General features: G+C 43.6%; 1 protein-coding gene across 2 annotated transcripts; it reads left to right on the top strand.

Moving 5' to 3' along the window:
* Positions 1–6918: 6918 nt before the first annotated feature.
* On the top strand, positions 6919–22177 carry LOC110496198 (zinc finger protein 470). 2 transcript variants are annotated; one of them, XM_021571958.2, is made up of 8 exons: positions 6919–7693; positions 13624–13826; positions 16689–16793; positions 16875–16967; positions 18517–18627; positions 18777–18900; positions 19439–20413; positions 20536–22177. In XM_021571958.2, exons 1-8 carry the CDS (start codon positions 7309–7311, stop codon positions 21954–21956), a joined length of 3417 nt encoding a protein of 1138 aa, XP_021427633.2. In that variant the 5' UTR covers positions 6919–7308; the 3' UTR covers positions 21957–22177. The 2 variants fall into 2 exon arrangements, with proteins under 2 accessions (XP_021427633.2, XP_036808625.1); XM_036952730.1 differs by lacking the exon at positions 6919–7693 and adding an exon at positions 8002–8538.
* Positions 22178–22390: the final 213 nt, after the last annotated feature.

Genomic DNA, 22390 nt, shown 5'->3' with positions numbered 1-22390 from the left:
CCTCTGCCAGAGCGTCCAGCGTGCACTCTAAACGCTATGATTTTATGAAGGCTTACAAAGGCCCAGAGTGCGCTCTGGCACTTCAGAGTGAATATATGAAAGCTCATGAAGTAGATTTTGGTTTCAAAACTAAGTCTTAAACACATGCTTAGTACTGTTAAAAAGGTCAACACTGGGATTCAGATAAAGGTGTCAGAAACAATGTGACTACGACAGAGCCCAAGATGCAGCAGACCAACAAACAGTACATTTACTTGGGGTTTTATTTTTCAGGGAGTGAGGGTTCCACCCCCAATTGTCCCCATGTTGGGGAATAAGAGATTTGAAAGTCTAGGTTTGAGATCAAATATGTCACCAATTGCTGTTCCAAAATAAATTAGCATGTCAGATCTTTTACCTAATGGAGGTGCTCTAGACATGCACAAATTCCCATTGGAACACAGCCACTTTAAAAGTGCAGGGCTTGTGCAACGTGCCACACCTTCATCTCACAGGAAGCATATATATATGTGAGGAGAAAGCTGAAAGCTCCATCTATCCATTGCTGTAATATATCCTCTAGCCGATTCCCAGTTCGTCCACTAGATAGCAATAGGAGATCACATGTCTCTTGGCCACTTATTTCTCAGCATGGGGGTTTCTTATGACAGTAGTAGGATTTGATATCGATTTCCCAAAAAACAATGCCTGTAGCTTTCAAATAATATGTAAATTTATATTTTCAAAACAACCGCTCAGAGTTTGACTTGTTAATCGGGTTCACTTTATTATTAGAAATTTGATTAAAATCTGATCCCATTTATGCAGAAATACAGAAAATCTTAAAGCGTTCACAAACTTTCCCCTTACCACTGTAACTCTGCTGGCTAGGTTAATTTACTAACTGTGTTATAGATACAGAGGTGGAGGCATCAGAGTCAAACTACTTGGAACTTGTCCAAACTTTTCTAGATGACCCAAAAAAGAGGGAACACTTCCAGGTTGGTGTGAGAACTATTTCTAAAACAGACATTTAAATCAAGGAGGTAAACTAAACCGCAGTGCATGCGCAGTCTATTCCACTGAAATCCTTGTTACTGGCTTACTCAGTACTGCTGAACCTCAACTTGTATGCATTACAGAGGAAACGTGCCATAACGACAGCGGGTGATTGCTTCAGACCAAAACACCAGTTGTAATTTGATGTTCAGTCTTCTAGGATGTTTTTCAGAGGAATCCGGCCCCATGTTTGACACATCCCTGATGTGGGAGTTCCTCTCCAGACTGGAAAAGCTGCTTCCAACTCCAACATTTCAACAGGTAGGTTCAATTTGGGAAGAGAGAATTGTGGCAGTCTTGAATTTCTGATGTCTTTGTCTGGTAGTACTAACAGGAAGTTTGCCCCACTGAGTATTATGTTGTCATATTGCTAAGTGTACCATAAATTCTTGTTACTTGGTCAATTGAATTGGTTGCACATTTAAAACCACATCCCGTTCTCAGACTGCATCCTGGCTCAGACCTGCCCCCTCTATGCTGAAGGAGTGTGCACAGTCTGTGACTCAACCTCAGCCTTTGAAGATTCTCCTCCAACACCACAGATGCCATAGCCATTTGTTTGCTAATGGTAGGCTTTTGTGGCAAATAATCATAGTTGCATACCACCTGCTAGAGACTCACACGTCAACCACTGTTGAAAAGCTCCCACTAATCAATGACACTTGTTATACCGGCTGCAGACAACATGTGTCTGGAAGACTGATGGAGTGGTTTTGATCTGTAAGACATGCCTCTGTTAATGTTAGCAGTCAAACAATTACCACAATGGACAATTATGTTTTTGTTTTGAAAAGACCAATATTGGGCCTCCCGAGTGGTGCAGCGATCTAAGGCACTGCCTCACAGCGCTAGAAGCATCACTACAGACCCGGGTTCGATCCCAGGCTTTAGCACAACCAGCCGTGATCGGGAGTCACATAGGGCGGCGCACAATTGGCCCAGCATTGGCCCAGCTTCGTCCATGTTAGGTGACGGTTTGGCCGGGAGTGCTTTACTTGGCTTATCGTGCTCTAGCGACTCCTTGTGGCAGGCCGGGCACCTGCAGGCTGACCTCGGTCATCAGGTGAACAGTGTGTCCTCCGACACCTTGGTGTGGCTGGCTTCCGAGTTAAGCGGGCGGGTGTTAAGAGGCGCGGTTTGGTGGGTAATGTTTCGAGGGACGCATGACTCGACCTTCGCCTCCCGAGTCCATTGGGGAGTTGCAGCGAGGAGTGTTGGGGAATAATCAGAATTAGTTGGTAACATAGGTAAGATGTTTTATATTCATCATATGTTTGTAAGTTACTTCTCATCAGAATGTTATTTTTGTATAATACTGTGGCGGGGTTGCAGTATCTGTTCTATGTCAAGACTAAGTTACTTGGGCCGGAGAGAGGGGTGAGGTCAAGTGTGTATCTCTTGGCTCCACAATGTCTGTGTGCTAGTCAGTGTGTCTCTGTGATCTTGTCAAGATAGGATGGATTTGATATATGGCTGTTGATATGGAGGATTTGTTTATGGTTCTGAGTTTGAGAAAAAAACATAGTTTAGGAGACAAAGCTGAACGATAAATTATGCCTATGCTGTCTAGCTATGTGTGTCTCTGCTATAAAGGATCTCAGTTGCAATGTGTAAGGGACTCTCAGAGAATTCATTGATAGACACTGAATTGATCTGAGAGTCACAGGGTTGTGATAGAGCTCATATAATTAAAGATGGACTTTGATAACTAACTCTGACTTGTGTATGGTTTGCTCACGTGATTTGGTAAGAAGAGGAAATTTCCACGACAGGAGACAATTGGTCAGAAAAAGGGGGTAAAGATTAAAAATAATAAAAAGAAAAGACAAATATTTGATTGCGTATGTTTTCTTTTTCCTTTCAGGTCATTCATCTTGTCGATGATTACTTCCTCTCTTCTCTGTCTCACTCGCTCTCAGAGAGGGTGGAAATGGACATTGATGAAGCACACTCACATAGCCAGTCTGTAGCCATATGTGCACCCAGAAAAGAAAGCGACACTTTGATAGAGCAATATCATGCAGAGAAGGAGCTGGGGATGAGTTTGGACACGGTTAAGAAGGCAGTGGAAATGACTGATAGAAGGAACGAAGAATGGGGAGAGAAGAACTATGAGGAGAGACTGCAGCATCAGTTGGCTGATAATGTTTTAAAGGTAGAGATCATCGATAACAGCCGACAATGTCGGACGGACCTGGTCTCCGGAGGAGACAAAGGTGCTAATGTCCACATGGTCAACCAAACAAACAGATTATTCAGAAGTTTGAGCAAAGTTATAGAAACAAACACGTGTATAGCAACATTTTGGAGTGGATAAACGTCAATAGCTGCAAAAGGACTTGGAAGCATATGTTCAAGCAAACCGATTCTTCAGGAGTTGGAGCACAGTTATAGAAAAAAAACATGTGTACAGCAACATTTCAAAGCAGCTGAAGGACCTTGGTTTTAAAAGGACTTTGAAGAAGTGTCAAATTACAATAGAGGACATGAAGAACAGCTACAGACAAACACTGAGGAACCCTAGCAGTAGTGGCATTCCTATTATGCCTGGTTCCAAGGACACTGTCAAGGTTGCAGATGGAGTCATGTCTTCAGATGAGGATGAAGGGCCTTCTGTGGATGTCGAGTCGGAGCATCTATATGAAGAAATGGTTTCTAGAAAAGGGAAACTCAAGACACTCACCAGGGAGCAAACGGTAGAAAGAAAGGGCCATGAGGTGTTTCACAGTCCTCAACGTCACAGTATGAATATTGGATGGAAAAAACACTGTTGCCAACAGGTGGTTGACGACGTGTGATTTAGTGCTGCTGACCCAACTTGATGACAATGTTCTGATGACGGGATGACAATGTTCTGATGACATTTCTCCAAAAAGTACAATCTTTGTCCCCATGTGCAGTTTCAAACCGTAGTCTGGCTTTTTTATGGCGGTTTTGGAGCAGTGTCTTCTTCCTTGCTGAGCGGCCTTTCAGGTTGTGCCGAAATAGGACTCGTTTTGCTGTCGATATAGATACTTTTGTACCCGTTTCCTCCAGCATCTTCACAAGGTCCTTTGCTGGTGTTCTGGGATTGATTTACACTTTTCGCACCAAAGTACGTTCATCTCTAGGAGACAGAACGCTTCTCCTTCCTGAGCGGTATGACGGCTGCATGGTCCCATGGTGTTTATACTTGCATACTATTGTTTGTACAGATGAACGTGGTACCTTCAGGCGTTTGGAAATTGCTCCCAAGGATAAACCAGACTTGTTGAGATCTACATTTTGTTTTCTGACGTCTTGGCAGGTTTCTTTTGATTTTCCCATGATGTCAAGCAAAGAGGCACTGAGTTTGAAGGTAGGCCTAGAAATACATCCACAGGTACACCTCCAATTGACTCAAATAATGTCAATTAGCTTATCAGAAGCTTCTAAAACCATGACATCATTTTCTGGAATTTTCCAAGCTGTTTAAAGAAACAGTCAACTTAGTGTATGTAAACTTCTGACCCACTGGAATTGTGATACAGTGAATTATAAGTGAAATAATCTGTCTGTAAACAATTGTTGGAAAAATGACTTGTGTCATGCACAAAGTAGATGTCCTAACCAACTTGCCAAAACTATAGTTTGTTGCCAAGAAATTTGTGGTGGTTGAAAAATGAGTTTTAATGACTCCAACCTAAGTGTATGTAAACCTCCGACTTCAACTGTATCTCTTTGTAGTTTTCTCCGTTAATCTTTCGCATAAAACATAGAACCACAGTCCCTGCCGCTCGCAGTCCCTGCCACTGAAAAACATCCCCACAGCATGTTTCCTCCAGATGTGACGCTTGCCATTCAGGCCAAAGAGTTCAGCCTTGGTTTCATCAGACCAGAGAATCTTGTTTCTCATGGTCTGAGAGTCCTTTAGGTGAATGTTGGCAAACTCCAAGCGGGCTGTCGTGCCTTTTACTGAGGAGTGGCTTCTGGAAGGTTCTCCAATCTACACAGAGGAACGCTGGAACTCTGTCAGAGTGACCATCGGGTTCTTGGTCACCTCCCTGACCGAGGCCCTTCTCCCCCGATTGCTCAGTTTGGCCGTGCAACCAGCTCTAGGAAGAGTCTTCGTGGTTCCAAACTTCTCCCATTTAAGAATGATGAAGGCCACTGTGTTATTGGGGACCTTCAATGCTGCAGAAATGTTGTGGTACCCTTCCCCAGATCGGTGCCTCGACACAATCCTGTCTCGGAGCTCTACAGACAATTCCTTCGACCGCATGGCTTGGTTTTTTGCTCTGACATGCACTCTCAACTGTGGTACCATATATAGACAGGTGTGTGCCTTTCCAAATCATGTCCAATCAATTTAATTTACTACAGGTGGACTCCAATCAAGTTGTAGAAACACCTCAAGGATGATCAATGGAAACAGGATGCACCTGAGCTCAATTTCGAGTCTCATTGGAAAAGGTCTGAATACTTATGTAAATAAGGTATTTCTGTTTTACTTTTATTTTTACAACAATTTCTAAACCTGTTTTCGCGTTGTCATTACGGGGTATTGTGTGTAGATTGATGAGGAGAAATAAATAATTGTGTCAATTTTACAATACAACTAACGTTACAAAATGTAGAAAAAGTCAAGGTCTGAATACTTTCCGAATGCACAATATACAACAATACAGCAGTTTGTTAATATCAAAAGTGTCACTATCTCAAAAAAATACAATATTGTATCGATATTAACCGGTTTTGTATCAGTACTGACCATTTCAGGTGTGGCAATTTCTGCGTATTTTCCACTTTTCCAAATCAATGGATGCACAATTCGAAAATCATATTATACAATCCAGAATATCCGAATGTGTATATAATTGAGAAATGATACACGTCCGGTTTTGACACTTCTTGACCACATTTAGATTTTCAGAGTTTAGCTCATTCTCAAGCAGAGGCACACATGATAAAGAATCTCAGCTCAGTGACCATAAGGTCAGTTGATCCTCTTAAAGGGGCAGTGCAGTCCAAAACGTGATTTTCCTGTGGTTCATATATACTGTATTTGTTTCTACAGTATGAGGTTGGAATAATACTGAACTTGTGAAAATTATAATGCCCTTTTAGTGTAAGAGCTGTTTTAAAAAGACTGCCTGAAATGTCTTGTTTTGCAAGGCAGCGGGTTTGGACTGCCTGGCGACATCACCAGGCGGTATAAGTTAACAGACCAACAAAGACTTTGCCCACCTGCCAATAATAGCTATACATCAGATTACATGTCCCTCCCATTAGGCTCCAATTAAACACAAGAATGGAGCTATATACAGGGAGTACCAGTACCAGATCCATGTGCAGAGAGGTACGAGGTATTTGAGGTAGATATGTACATGAAGTCAGGGTAAAGTGACTAGGCATCAGGATAGATAATAATACAAGTAAAATAAAAACAGCAAATGATGAGTGTAATGTGAGGGAGTGTCAATGTAGTGTGTGTGTGAATATCAAGTAAAGTCTAGTAAGTGTGCATAGGATCAGTACAAGATAGTCAGTGCAAATAGTTTGTGTACCATTCATTGACTATATAGCAGTATGGCTATTTAGCAGTCTTATGGCTTGGGGTTAGAAGTTGTCTTGGAGCCTGTTGGTCCAAGAGCCGACGCTCTGGGACCATAGCCACAGGAAGTAGTTTGGGGGTGCTGCAACTTTTTCCCCGCCTGCACTACAGATGGCTATCTCGGTCCGATTATACAGGACTAGTAAAGGCCCAGTGCACTACTGCAGCACCCCTACTTCCTGCGGCTATGTGCCGGAAGGTAGCAGAGTGAACAGTGTATGGCTTGGGTGGATTCTTCGGCCTCCCTCTGACATATAGGTCCTGGATGTTAGGGAGCTCGGCCCCGGTGACACACCTCCGTGTCAAGGTTTTCAGAAGGCACTCCTTCAGAGAAGTTTTCAAAGTACATAATATACATAAAATGTGGAGCAGAAATGCTTCCCGGTAATGTGGAATTATGTCAGACATGCTATGATTGGATTGATACTATCTACTTGGCTGTTTTGCAGAGAAACGGCCAACTGATGCTGTCCTTCGGCAAGTCCGTTTGTATTCCTTTCGTTCTATTTCCTAACATCTTTCGATATGGCAATATTCAGATACGCAGGACGACTTCAAAGAGGACCACCTGGAACTCGACCATTGCTTCTTGTAGATGACGTCATGTTTGGAAGTAGCCCACCACTTTGTTTAGGCGACCAAAGGTATTGAATGTAGCTACTACCACTGATATTAACCATGTGCTAATTTACTAGATTATGTATGCTACCATCAACAAAACTAGATCAACATTGTCGACAATGTCATTGGCAGACGATGTCGAATGGCCATGGTCGCCGGTGGAGACAAAGGCGCTGATCTCTGTATGGTCAGACGAACAGAATATTCTGAAAATGGAGCAAACGTGTAGAAACAAACATGTTTACAGGGAAATTTCGGAGCGGCTAAATGACCTTGGCGTCAAACGGACGTGGAAGCAGTGTCAAAATAAGATGAAGGCCTTGAAGTGGAGATACAGACAAACACGCAGAGACCCAAGCAGTAGTGACCTAACAACCTTTCCATTATTTTCCGAACTGGACGAATTTCTCGCCGCCATGCCTGATCTGACTGAGTCCAAGGAAACTGGCGACGAGGAAGATGGTAAGCAAAGGTTAAATGTGTAGTTTTCAGTGACACACCATCATCGCTAATTGCTTTCTTGAACTATGTATGGATTTAAATTACAAAAAAAATGGAGTAACATTATTTTATATTTCATCAAGATTTTCAAGAGTTTTGTTTTCCCCGGGTAAGTGTCTGAATTAGTGTGTGAGCGATGTCACAATTTAGGCCAGGATATGGGTGGGTATAATTTGTAGAACGTTCCAAAAACGTCTAAAGTACAAGGTTGCCAACAAACAACGCATACAAAGTAGCTTGATCAATTCACCTAGATAACTAGTTGCCGAACAGGCATCAACTCACCACGTAGTTTATTCTTAACGTTTGTCCAGAGTGAGGACAGAAAGGTTTAGGAATAAACGTGGCGAGTGAAAAACGTAATTCAATAGCCCACGCACTACCCGGAATCTTATTCTGCCGCTATACAACTTTGTATTTACTTAGTTTTTGGAACGTTCCACAAATTATACCCACCCTTGTCACTTGGTTAGAATGGAAATTCGTCCTCAGCCTTTCCCAACACCCCAGACACACACGTTAAAGGTTCAATACAGCCGTTTTTTAAAATCGAAATATCAAAGTGCCTGGATTAGGACCTGCGCTGCTTCTTGTGTTAGGTAGAGTCATACTCAACCCATCTTGTAGAGCATGAACCTACAGGAGCGAATTACTGCTTTGATGTTTGCAGTGAACAACAGGGTGTTTTCCAGGTTCTTTGCACTCTGGGTGGGGGACACTGTGGAGTTGTCAACCGTGATGGAGAGGTCTTGAAGAGGGCAGGCCTTCCCCAGGAGGAAGAGCAGCTCCATCTAGTTGAGATTGAGGTGGGTGTCCGACTTCCAAGCTGAGATATCTTCCAGGCACTCTACGTGTTGCCACCTGGATGTTAGAAGGAGGGGAGAGAAAAAACCTAGTGTCATCCGCATAGCAATGAAAGGAGAGACCGTGTGACAATATGACTGAGCCAAGCGACTTGATGAATAGAGAGAAGAGGAGAGGGCCTAGAACCAAGCCCATGTCACCTGATAGGAGCGGCCTGCCATGTAGGATGCAATCAAAGAGCCTGAGACGCCCAGCCCTGGTGGGCCACAGTGTCAAAGGCAGAGGGTACATCTAGGAGGATGAGAACAGAGGAGAGCGAGTCAGCTTTGGCAGCGCTGAGAGCCTCTGTTACACAGAGAAGAGCTGTCTCCGGTTGAGTGACTCGTCTTGAAGTTTGACCGCTTCGGGTCGAGAAGATCGTTCTGAGAGAGAGATGGCGAGAGAGTTGGTCAGGGAAAGTATGCTCAAGTGTTTTGGAAGGAAAAGAAAGAAGGGATACCTGTCTGTAGTTTTTTAAGTCAGAGGAGCCGAGTGTTGGTTTCGTGAGGAGCGGATGTCGTGTCAACCTTTTCAAAGGGATTGACCATGTCATCCGCAGAAGGGGGAGGGGGGGGTGATGATTAAGGAAACAGGAGAAGGTGGAAAAGAGTATCCTAGGGTTAGAGGCAGAAGCTTGACATTTTGAAAATAGAAAGTGGCTTTAGCAATGGATACAGAGTAAGAGAAGCTAGAGAGGAGGGTGGGAAAGAATGACCGGTCCTCTGTAAGTTTAGTTTTCCTCCATTTTCACTCAGCTGCCAACCGCCCTGTTCTGTAAGCTTGCAATGAGTCACTCAGCCACAGAGGGGAGGGCCAAGCTGGCTGGGAGGAAAGGGGACAGTGTGAGCAGTGGAGGCTGGTGGGAGGAGCTGTAGGAGGATGGGCTCTTTCTTTTGGCTGGAATGGAATAAAAGGAACAGAGTCAAGCACGTGGTTTCCATATGTTTGATACCGTTCCATTTATTCCACTCCAGCCAATACAACGAGCCCATCCCCCTATAGCTCCTCCCACCAGTCTCCACTGAGTGCGAGTCATAGGATGCGGAAAGGGAGGGGAGTAGGGTGGAAGAGGCAGAATCAGGATACAGGAGGGAGAAGGATTTACCAGAAGGTAGATATGATAGGATAGAAGAGGAGATAGTAGTGGGAGAGAGAGAGAGCGAAGATTGTGACAGTGCATTACCATCTGGGTATCTGGGGGTGGGTTTCAGTGAGATTAGTAGGCAAAAGTATTGCCTGCCTTGTGAGTGGGAAGGGACTGGGAAAGGGTGAGGTCAAAAGAGGCAAGGATGGGAAAGAGAGCATTGAAAGAAATTAATTGAAGCCAGATGTTGGGAGGTTGAAGTCGCCGAGTACGAAGAGTGGTGAGCCATCGTCAAGAAATTAGTATATCATGGTGACCAAAATTCCATCCCACCAAAACAGGCTGATATTTCAGGTGTTATTTTCATACAGCTTTTACACGAAAGGGCATTATCATAATTTTCACATTGTCACAGTATTATTCCTACCTCATAGTGTGGAAATATACACTGAGGACACAAAACATTAAGAACACTTGCTCATTCCATGACAGACTGACCAGGTGAAAGCTATGATCCCTAAATGATGTCACTTGTTTAATCCACTTTTCTTTTGGTTTAAGCCTTGTGACAATTGAGACATGGATTGTGTATGTGGGCCATTCAGAGGGTGAATGGGCAAGACAAAAGATTGAAGTGCCTTTGAACGGGGTATGGTAGTAGGTGCCAGGGGCTTCGGTTTGTGTCAAGAACTGCAATGTTGCTGGGTTTTTCACACTCAACAGTTTCCCTTGTGTATCAAGAATGGTGCATCAATATTAGGAAGGTGTTCTTAATGTTTGATATACTGGTATATACTGAACAAAAAAATAAACGCAACATGAAACAATGTCATGAGATTTACTGTGTTGTTCCCCACAAATGTGCTTCATTACAGACAGCAATACTCGTCAGTTTTATCAGCTGTCCGTGGTAGAGGTCGACCGATTAATCGGGATGGCCGATTAATTAGGGCCAATTTCAAGTTTTCATAACAATTGGTAATCGGTATTTTTGGACACCGATTTGCCTATTTTAATTTTTTTTTTTTTAATTACACCTTTATTTAACTAGGCAAGTCAATTAAGAACACATTCTTATTTTCAATAACGGCCTAGGAACGGTGCCTTGTTCAGGGGCAGAACGACAGATTTTTACCTTGTCAGCTCGGGGATTTGTTTTTGCAACCTTCCGGTTACTAGTCCAACTCTCTAACCACCTGCGTTACATTGCACTCCACGAGGAGCCTGCGTGGCAGGCTGACTACCTGTTACGCGAGGGCAGCAAGAAGCAAAGGTAAGTTGCTAGCTAGCATGAAACATATCTTTTAAAAAACAATCAATCTTAACATAATCACTAGTTAACTACACATGGTTGATGATATTACTAGTTTATCTAGCGTGTCCTGCATTGCATATAATCGATGCGGTGCCTGTTAATTTCTCATCGACTCACAGCCTACTTTGACAAACGGGTGATGATTTAACAAGCGCATTAGTGAAAAAAGCACTGTCGTTGCACCAATGTATCTAACCATAAACATCAATGCCTTTCTTTAAAATCAATACACAAGTATATATTTTTAAACCTGCATATTTAGTTAGTATTGCCTGCTAACATGAATTTCTTATAACTAGGAAAATTGTCTCTTCTCTTGCGTTCAAGGAGTCAGGGTAGAGTCCATTTATTCCTAACAAAGGCCGTAATTAATTTACCAGAATTGTACATAATTATGACATAACATTGAAGGTTGTACAATGTCAGAGCAATATTTAGACTTAGGGATGCCATCCGTTAGATAAAATACGCAATGGTTCCGTATTTCACTGAAAGAATAAGTGTTTTATTTTTGAAATTATAGTTTCTGGATTTGACCATGTTAATGGCCTAAGGCTCGCATTTCTGTGTGTTATTATGTTGTAATTACGTCTATGATTTGAAATTTGATAGAGCAGTCTGACTGAGCAGCAGTCATTCAAACAGCACTTTCGTGCATTTGCCAGCAGCTGCTGTTTATGACTTCAAGCCTATCAACTCCCGAGATTAGGCTGGTGTAACCGATGTGAAATGGCTAGCTAGTTAGCGGGGTGCGTGCTAATAGCATTTCAAACGTCACTCGCTCTGAGACTTGGAGTAGTTGTTCCCCTTGCTCTGCAAGGGTCGCGGCTTTTGTGGATCGATGGGTAACGATGCTTCGAGGGTGGCTGTTGTTGATGTGTTCCTGGTTCGAGCCCACGTAGGGGCAAGGAGAGGGACGGAAGATATACTGTTACACTGGCAATACTAAAGTGCCTATAAGAACATCCAATAGTCAAAGGTATATGAAATACAAATGGTATAGAGAGAAATATTCCTATAATCTCAACCTAAAACTTCTTACCTGGGAATATTGAAGACTCATGTTAAAAGGAACCACCAGCTTTCATATGTTCTCATGTTCTGAGCAAGGAACTTAAACGTTAGCTTTTTTACATGGCACATATTGCACTTTTACTTTCTTCTCCAACACTTTGTTTTTGCATTATTTAAACCAAATTGAACATGTTTCATTATTTATTTGAGGCTAAATTGATGCATAATATTAAGTTAAAATAAGTGTTCATTCAGTATTGTTGTAATTGTCATTATTGCAAATAAATAACTGTAAAAAAAAATAAAAAATGGCCGATTAATCGGTATCAGCTTTTTTTGGTCCTCCAATAACCGGCAAAAATCATAATCGGTCGACTTCTAGTCCGTGGTTACACATTGTCTGCAGTTGTGAGGCCGGTTGGAAGTACTGTCAAATTCTCTAAAATTAAGTTGGAGGTGGCATATGGTAGAGAAATTAACATTCAATTATCTGGCAACAGCTCTGGTGGACCTTCCTGCAGTCAGCATGGCAATTGCATGTTCCCTCAACTTGAGACATCTGTGGCGTTGTGTGACACAACTGCACATTTTAGTGGCCTTATTGTGCCCAGCACAAGGTGCACCTGTGTAATGATCATAATGTTTAATCAGCTTCTTGATATGCCAAACCTATCAGGTGGATGGATTATCTTGGAAATGGAGAAATGCTCACTAACAGGGATGTAAACAAATTTGTGCACAATATTGGCGACAAGTAAGCTTTTTGTGATGGATCTTTACTTTCAGCTCATGAAATATGAGACCAACACTTTACATGTTGCGTTTCATATTTTTTTTCAGTATATAAACATAGTTTTCGACTGCACTGGGCCTTGGCACAGGGTGCAGCGCCTCTGGATTGAGAGCAGTTGTCGGGGGGGTCTAAGTGCCTTGCTCAAGAACACAACAGCAGGGCCCAGTTTTTCAGAACTAGTTTTAGAAATCGAATTGAATTAAATGTTAGAATGGGTTATTTCAACACAGAAAAATGTTATGCTGATTCTCAGAATAGGGATTCATATTTGGTAATCCAATCTGACCTTTTATTCAGGAATAAATTTTGTTTTTGCATTTTTCAAAACCCAAAGGCTGAGATTAGGATTGTTTTGATGCCGTTAATCTTGATCCCGCTGGAAGGGTGGCTACAGCATGGATTTAGAAAGTTGAATGGCACCACAAGCAAGATATTTTCAATTTAACGAAGGTTGGGAGGTTTGAAAAAAAACGTTATTTCATCTGAAAACCAAAGCTTCATTATGTTAAATGTACTGCAGTATGGGTACAGTATGTGGTCAGTTGTTATATTGAGAAGTATCAAATAAAGGCATGTACTTACATGTAAGTGGAATGCAGGCTCTATTTAAACAAACAAAAAAATCTTAGTTACCTATATTCATGTAGGCTCAAGTCTGTTTCACTATGAAAGTGGAGAAGTAGTTAGGATATATAACCTGTCCAGTGGAAGGTAAATCTCTAGGCTACTGCCACCCACATTTAGCTAGCCAGCAACAAAACATCACCGGGATGTGTGAGATCTGCTCATCTGTACGCTGCAATTTCAAGAAGTGTGACCTGAAAGCGTTTCTTTCCTACCAGGTCGTCCTCTTCCTCTGTCGTCTCTGCGTCTTCTGGTTCCTCCATTGCGGCTGGTGTCCGCAGCTCTATGGCAAGTTGTTCAGCGCAGAGACACAATGGACTACGGGTTGGTGGAGGAGTTTGTGACCACTGTGTTGGAAATAACCCCTGATCTGATGAGTTACAGAGAGAAAGCCCAGCTCGTCATGGGCCTGCAAGCACAGGTGAGAAATTAAGAGGGGGGTGTGGTTGAGGTAGAAAATTGGGTGACCTGGTGTTGTCAAAATCCCCCTACAGAAATCAATGTTTGTTTCATCCTCTACAGTATTTATTATTTTACCAGGTAAGTTGACTGAGAACACGTTCTCATTTGCAGCAACGACCTGGGGAATAGTTAAAGTGGAGAGGAGGGGGATGAATGAGCCAATTGTAAACTGGGGATTATTAGGTGACCATGATGGTTTAAGGGCCAGATTGGTAATTTAGCCAGGACACCGGGGTTAACACCCCTACTCTTACGATAAGTGCCACGGGATCTTTAATGACCTCAGAGAGTCAGGACACCCGTTTAACGGTCCATCCGAAAGACTGCACCCTACACAGGGCAGTGTCCCCAATCACTGCCCTGGGGGATTGGGATATTTTTTATTTTTTTAGACCAGAGGAAAGAGTGCCTCCTACTGGCCCTCCAACACCACTTCCAGCAGCATCTGGTCTCCCATCCAGGGACTGACCAGGACCAACCCTGATTAGCTTCAGAAGCAAGCCAGCAGTGGTATGCAGGGTAGTATGCTGCGTACTAAAGTAAGGGCCCTTACAACACTACCATATTTCTATGACTAAGTGAAGGTATGCCGTATAACTGATTTACAATGGGCTTTGCAGGAGACGAGGCAGGTTGTGCTAGTCCCACATGGCCAATCATATTAGCCGCACACTCTGATCATGCCGCCTGTTGTCAAGGTCTGGATGGATAGGCGCAGGAGAGCCTGTTCAACCTCTCTTTCATATCGTCTGAGATCCCCAAGGATTGGAAAGCTGCCGCAGTCATCCCCCTCTTCAAAGGGGGAGACACCCTGGACCCAAACTGTTACAGACCTATATCCATCCTGCCCTGCCTATCTAAGGTCTTCGAAAGCCAAGTCAACAAACAGGTCACTGACCATCTCGAATCCCACTGTACCTTCTCCGCTGTGCAATCTGGTTTCCGAGCCGGTCACGGGTGCACCTCAGCCACACTCAAGGTACTAAACGATATCATAACCGCCATCGATAAAAGACAGTACTGTGCAGCCGTCTTCATTGACCTTGCCAAGGCTTTCGACTCTGTCAATCACCATATTCTTATCGGCAGACTCGGTAGCCTCGGTTTTTCGGATGACTGCCTTGCCTGGTTCACCAATTACTTTGCAGACAGAGTTCAGTGTGTCAAATCGGAGGGCATGCTGTCCGGTCCTCTGGCAGTCTCTATGGGGGTGCCACAGGGTTCAATTCTCGGGCCGACTCTTTTCTCTGTATACATCAATGATGTTGCTCTTGCTGCGGGCGATTCCCTGATCCACCTCTACGCAGACGACACCATTCTATATACTTTCGGCCCGTCATTGGACACTGTGCTATCTAACCTCCAAACAAGCTTCAATGCCATACAACACTCCTTCCGTGGCCTCCGACTGCTCTTAAACGCTAGTAAAACCAAATGCATGCTTTTCAAACGATCGCTGCCTGCACCCGCATGCCCGCCTAGCATCACCACCCTGGATGGTTCCGACCTAGAATATGTGGACATCTATAAGTACCTAGGTGTCTGGCTAGACTGCAAACTCTCCTTCCAGACTCATATCATAGATCTCCAATCGAAAATCAAATCAAGAGTCGGCTTTCTATTCCGCAACAAAGCCTCCTTCACTCACGCCGCCAAGCTTACCCTAGTAAAACTGACTATCCTACCGATCCTCGACTTCGGCGATGTCATCTACAAAATGGCTTCCAACACTCTACTCAGCAAACTGGATGCAGTCTATCACAGTGCCATCCGTTTTGTCACTAAAGCACCTTATACCACCCACCACTGCGACTTGTATGCTCTAGTCGGCTGGCCCTCGCTACATATTCGTCGCCAGACCCACTGGCTCCAGGTCATCTACAAGTCCATGCTAGGTAAAGCTCCGCCTTATCTCAGCTCACTGGTCACGATGGCAACACCCATCCGTAGCACGCGCTCCAGCAGGTGTATCTCACTGATCATCCCTAAAGCCAACACCTCATTTGGCCGCCTTTCGTTCCAGTACTCTGCTGCCTGTGACTGGAACGAATTGCAAAAATCGCTGAAGTTGGAGACTTTTATCTCCCTCACCAACTTCAAACATCAGCTATCTGAGCAGCTAACCGATCGCTGCAGCTGTACATAGTCTATTGGTAAATAGCCCACCCATTTTCACCTACCTCATCCCCATACTGTTTTTATTTATTTACTTTTCTGCTCTTTTGCACACCAATATCTCTACCTGTACATGACCATCTGATCATTTATCACTCCAGTGTTAATCTGCAAAATTGTAATTATTCGCCTACCTTCGCCTGCCTTTTGCACACATTGTATATAGACTCCCCCTTTGTTTTCTACTGTGTTATTGACTTGTTAATTGTTTACTCCATGTGTAACTCTGTGTTGTCTGCTCATACTGCTATGCTTTATCTTGGCCAGGTCGCAGTTGCAAATGAGAACTTGTTCTCAACTAGCCTACCTGGTTAAATAAAGGTGAAATAAAAAAAAATAATAAAAAAAAATAACAACAACATTAATTGTTGCAAGACTAAACAGAAGCTTTCTATGCTGTATTGTATTGACGTTTTGATTTAGCTCGCACGCTAGGTGCCCCTGCTAGCCAAACAGCTGTGGTCTTCTCAATGAAAAGAAGCACCTTGTGGGCGTAGCCAATATGACAACAGAGTGACGTGGCTTCTCTTAATACAGGCTTCGGCTGTACTTTAGGATATACCACCGACTGTAATATTCCTACATCGTACTCACTGCCAGATTGGTTTGCGTCCAAAATGTTTCAGTGTTACCTGTTTGTTGACAGCTGGTTCTGGAGTTGTGTCGCTCTGATCATTCAGCCGACCCGGAGACCATCCAGCCACACCTGAGCAGGATGAGGACCTGCATCATCACTCATAGAGAAAAGGAGGTGAGTGCCAGTCTGTGATCAAGACTTGTAACTCTGCCGGCCAGGTTAATTGACCTACTGTGTTATGTATACTTTCTGTAGATAGATACAGAGGTGGAGGCATCAGAGTCAAACTTCTTGGAACTTGTCCAAACTCTTCTAGATGACCCACTTGAGAGGGAACACTTCTTCCAGGTTGGTGTGAGAACAATATTTCTGCTAAACTGACATTGAAATCTAGGAGGTAAACTGAACCGCAGTGTGTGTATGCACAATCTTGTCCTCATTCTGAATGGTGTGGCTGTTGAACAAGTTGAGGAGATTAAATTACTTGGCGTTACCTTAGATAGTAAACTGTCATGGTCAAAACATACAGATTCAACGGCTGTAAAGATGGGGAGAGGTCTGTCCATAATAAAGAGATGCTCTGCTTTTTTGACACCACACTTCAAAACGCAAGTCCTGCAGGCTCTAGTTTTGTCTTAACGTGATTATTGTCCAGTCATATGGTCAACTGCTGCAAAGAAAGACCTCGTTAAGCTGCAGCTGTCCCAGAACAGAGCAGTACGTCTTAGGTACGTCAGAGGGCTAATATAAATACTATTCATGCCAGTCTCTCTTGGCTAAGAGTTGAGGAGAGACTGACTGAATCACTTGTGTTGAACATTCATGTTAACATAATCAACAGCACTGACACGCACACAGTTCCCCCACCAGACATGTCACCAGGTGTCTTTTCACACTCCCCAAATCCAGAACAAATCAAATTCAGGAAAGCGGACCGTGTTATATAGAGCCGTTATTGCATGGAGCTCCCTTCCATCTCATATTGCTTAAATGAACAGCAAACCTGGTTAAAAAAAAAACCCAGCTAAAGCAACACCTCGCGGCGCAACGCCTCTCCCCTATTGGAACCTCGATAGTTTGTGTGTATGTATTGATATGTAGGCTACGTGTGCCGTTTTTTTTAGATGTATGTAGTTTTGTCCTTGAGCTGTTCTTGTCTATTAATGTTCTGTATTATGTCACGTTTCAACAGCTAATGAGGATCCTAATAAAATACTATACATGGTATTCCATTAAAATCCTCATCACTCCCACTACTCAGTACTGCCGGATCGCAACTTGTAGCTAATATTGAGTTGACGTTGTTAGGTTCTGAACAAACAGAGTTAAAAACTCAAACGGACAACTAGGAAAAAATCTCAAACCAAGTTTATTCACCCACTGGGTCATACAGCTGCGAAGACGAGGCATGATTACACAAGCACATGTATTTATAACCTTCTAATAGGCGGGGTCAACTCTTTGCACGTCTCGACAGCCAATACTTCTCTGTTGCTAGGCAGGACCTTAATTGGGTCCTCTCGCTGCCGGACGCTAGAACCTTCGTGTGCGTGGAAGAGAAGGTATGTGAGAGGACTGTAGTAGGAGGGTTGTTGTGGTGGGCCCCTCTGCCCCCCCCCCGAGAGGTTTCCTCTCACTTCATCAGTTGACTTGACAATCTTCGCTCCTCCTGCTGCTGGCCTGCCTTATCAGACTTAACTAATTGCCCTTTGCCTCCCTCCTTAGAAACAAGAAGTTCAATCAATAAGTTCTGGTATGGAAACATGAAGAAGTATATTTCAAGCTAGAATCCAACAACGTATAGCTACTAATGATGTCAATAGGATGCCTCACACTCAATTAACAATGCATTTCATCTGTTGCACACCACTCAGATGCACTTTAATGTGTCTTCTAGGAAGTTTTTCCAGAGGAATTTGGCCCCATGTATGACACGGCACTGCAGACTCTGATGTGGGAGTTCCTCTCCAGGCTGGAGAAACTGCTCCCAACACCAACATTTCAACAGGTATGAGCAATTTGGGAAGAGCCGGCGGTGTCAGCCTTGGCTGATTTTTTTGAATTGATGTTGTCATATTGCTGAGTGTACCATACATTCTTGTTGTTATTTGGTCAATTGAATTTGTTGCACATTTTAAAACCACCTCCCGTTCTCAGACTGCATCCTGGCTCAGACCTGCCCCCTCTATGCTGAAGGAGTGTGCACAGTCTGTGACTCAACCTCAGCCTTTGAAGACTCTCCTCCAACACCACAGATGCCATGGCCATTTGTTCGCTAATGGTAGGCTTTTTTTTCCCCAGCTCTGTTTTCATAACAGTAGAAAATAAATGTTTTGTAACATTTTTAAATCATGTTTGTAACCACCTGCTCAGAGACGAACAGGCCTGCTACACTGGATGTGTAACATTTGCAGAGCGTGAGATGTTCCTGGTGTTTGAAAGGAAACCTGGGCGGAAGCAGCGTGGCTCTGCATTCATTTACGCTTAATATGTTCTTTTCAAGATATCGATTTGGTAAAGAGCTGAGGCATGGGGCCGGAAAGATTAAATCATTCATATTCCTAAACGGAGGACTGACCATCCGTGATACCAAAATAGTTTTAACCATGTTTTGAGGCTATACGGTGTTTTACAATTGCGTTTTTTACAAACAATCTTATATTTGCGGTTCTGATAGGGGTACGACAGTTGAACTAAGCTCATGAAGCATTTATAAGTTATATTCTTCAAGAATCAATGTAATGGATTCAAAGGTATAAAAAAAACATGTAGCAATCACAATAAGACATTTTATTGTTCTCTCTTTTCCACTATTTCAGCTCATTCATCTTGTGCTGATGATTTCATCCTCTCTTCACTGTCTCACAAGTTCTCGGAGAGGGTGGAAATGGACATCGATGAAGCACGCTCACATAGCCAGTCTGTAGCCACATGTGCACCCAGAAAAGAAAGGGACACTTTGATAGAGCAAGATCATGCAGAGAAGGAGCTGGGGAAGAGTTTGGACACGGTTAAGAAGGCAGTGGAAATGACGGATAGAAGGAACGAAGAATGGGGAGAGGAGAACTATGAGGAGAGACTGCAGTATCAGTTGGCTTATAATGTTTTACAGGTCGAGGTTGTCGATGGAGAAGACATGTCCTCAACGTCATCGACGACAGCCGACAATGTCGGACAGACCTGGACCCCAAAGGAAACGGAAGCGCTGATCTCTGTATGGTCAAAGAAACCGATTCTTCAGGAGATGGAACGGAGTTACAGAGAAAAACATGTGTACGGTGACATTTCAGAGCAGATGAAGGAGCTTGGCGTCAAAAGGACGTGGAAGCAGTGTCAAACAAAGATAAAGGACATGAAGCACCGCTACAGACGAGCACTGAGGAACCCAAGCAGTAGTGGCCGAGCGACCTGTCCGTTCTTTTCTGAACTGCACACCTTTCTCGCCGCCACGCCTGATGCAACTGATACCCAGATGCCTGAGTCGAAGGAAGCGGTCAAGGTTTCGGATCCAGAAGTCATGTTCTGCGATCAGGATGAAGGGCCTTCTGTGGATGTCAAGTTAGAGAATCTACACGAGGAAATGGCTTCCGGAAAGGAGACACACAAGACACTCACCGGAGTGAGAGCAGACGCGAGGAAAGGGGGCGAGGCTTTTCACAGCCCTCAGAGTGACAGCAGGGTGAAAATCGGAGGAATATCCCACCGTTGCGATCAGATGGTCGAAGACACGTCAGACTTGGACCTTCAGCCCGTAGTGATGTTGACGCAACTTGATGAGACCCTTCTGATGACCGGTGAGTAAAACACTTAAAACAATATATTCATTTATGGACGTTTTACGTGTGTGGGAAAATGTTATTCCAAGATTCAAGTTAGGGGAGAGTGACTACCTTCTGTATCCTCCTCTCAACACCAGGTGGTGATCCTCGTCCTGCTTCCCATACCACGGGGCAGTCTTCGAAAAGAAGCAAGCGCGTCAAAATATGCTCCTTTTGTGGGAAGAGTTTTGTTGAAGCAAAGGATTTGACAACACACATGAGATCTCACACTGAGCAGAGCCCTCACCAGTGTGGTGAAGGCTTTGACCATCTGGACGACTTACAAAAACATTGGCAGAATGATTGTGAGGAGATGATGAAACAGGAGGTCAATGAACATCAGCATGGAAAGGACAGGATCTCGGGAGAGTCCAGTAATGCAAGTACTGATCCAAAAACATGCCATCTATGTCATGAGACCTTTGAATTTCAGTGTGTGTTGAAAAACCGTCTTATTGTGTTTCACAAAGGCAAAAGCCTTTATAAGTGTCCTGTGTGTATGAAGGGTTTTGGGTACCTCCGTGATTTGGAGAAAGACCAGAGTAAAAAAAGAGGTCGTCCTACAAGTGATGCCGTCAAAAAAAGGAAGGAGTTGGGGTCAAATGGAAATGTTGCCGGACTGAACTCGACCCCCAACAAGTGCCCTGACGTCTTCAAGTGCTCCTTTTGTGAAGAGATCTTTTCTCGGTGCATGGACCTGAAGAGCCACTACAGTCGTACTCATCAATTTACTGGGCCGTTCCCCTGCCCTTCTTGTCAGACGACTTTTGTTTCGTTAACTGAGCTGCGCTTACATCAGAGAAATGAGTCCACTCCTTACCAGTGCTCTTTGTGCCAGCGCTCATTCTTATCACTCGACAAGCTGACTGTTCATGAGAGAATTCACACAGGGGAAAAACCGTACCTCTGTGCTGAGTGTGGAAAAAGTTTCCGGGATGCAAAAACCCTGGAAGAACACTCTAAGATTCATGTTGAGGGAGAACTCCACACCTGCTCCCATTGTGGGAAAAGTTTCAAGCGAAAAGAACTATTGAAACAACACATGTTAAATCACAGAGATGCCGCTTTCATCTGCCCAGACTGTGGGAAGAAGTTTTTTCGGTTGGTATGGTTAAGAAGGCATATGTTAATCCACACTGGCGAGAGACCGTTCCTCTGTGATCTCTGCGGGAAAGGTTTCAAATCTACAGTCGAATTGAGATTGCACACCCGGACACACACTGGAGAACGGCCATTCAAGTGCCCCGAATGTGGAACAAGTTTTAAGCAGAAGTGTCATCTGCAGATACATCGGCGGACACACACAGGGGAGCGGCCGTATCCGTGCACCGTATGCGATAAACGCTTTTATGTCAGCAAAGATAGAAAACGACATATGCTCATCCATACTGGAGAGAAGCCGTTCAAATGTCAAGTGTGTGGCATGGCGTTCAACCGTAAAGGGCATTTGAGGGTACACCAACAAACCAAGAGGTGTTCCTATAGGCACACAAGTCCCCTACGTAACACATCATTATAATAAGTGGCTTCCTGACTGACAGAACTAGACCTGTTCCTGTAAGCCACATTTTAAGATGTGCGTCCCGTCAAGTAATAATATGAAGTTAAGAAAAAGTGTTTTACAAAGTGACAACAGGAATATAAACCACGGAGTAGTAGCCTATGTTTGTTTTTTGTTAAAAAACAACTTAAAAGGACGTGTTATGTATGTGACTGTTATTAAATCGTTTTTTAAAGGCATGGGCATAGCGTTTGGTTATTTTAGTTCTTTAGTTGGGTTATTCCTAGTCTGCGGTGCCTTTTGGGGGGAAAGTATCTTTAGATTTTTTTGTTGTATTCTATCAGAAAAATGACATGCTTGACTTTATGAAAAACATATTGGTCAAGCTCGGGCACATAAATGTTTAGGTGCATTTTTCCAACCGGTTAGGTACATAATCCTAACAGTGTCAA

This window comes from Oncorhynchus mykiss, chromosome 18 (assembly GCF_013265735.2).
Source record: "Oncorhynchus mykiss isolate Arlee chromosome 18, USDA_OmykA_1.1, whole genome shotgun sequence".
Lineage (NCBI taxonomy): Eukaryota > Metazoa > Chordata > Actinopteri > Salmoniformes > Salmonidae > Oncorhynchus > Oncorhynchus mykiss.
Note: the sequence above shows the minus strand (reverse complement) of the source record. Positions and strands in the feature narration are given on the sequence as shown.

What these genes read in the sequence shown, in the direction of transcription:
- LOC110496198 (XM_021571958.2), top strand. Translation starts at nt 7,309, where the DNA reads ATGTATGCTACCATCAACAAAACTAGATCAACATTGTCGACAATGTCA. An exon ending in TCATGGGCCTGCAAGCACAG is followed by an intron (nt 13,827 to 16,688) that starts GTGAGAAATTAA and finishes GTTTGTTGACAG; the next exon opens with CTGGTTCTGGAGTTGTGTCG. An exon ending in CAACACCAACATTTCAACAG is followed by an intron (nt 18,628 to 18,776) that starts GTATGAGCAATT and finishes TCCCGTTCTCAG; the next exon opens with ACTGCATCCTGGCTCAGACC.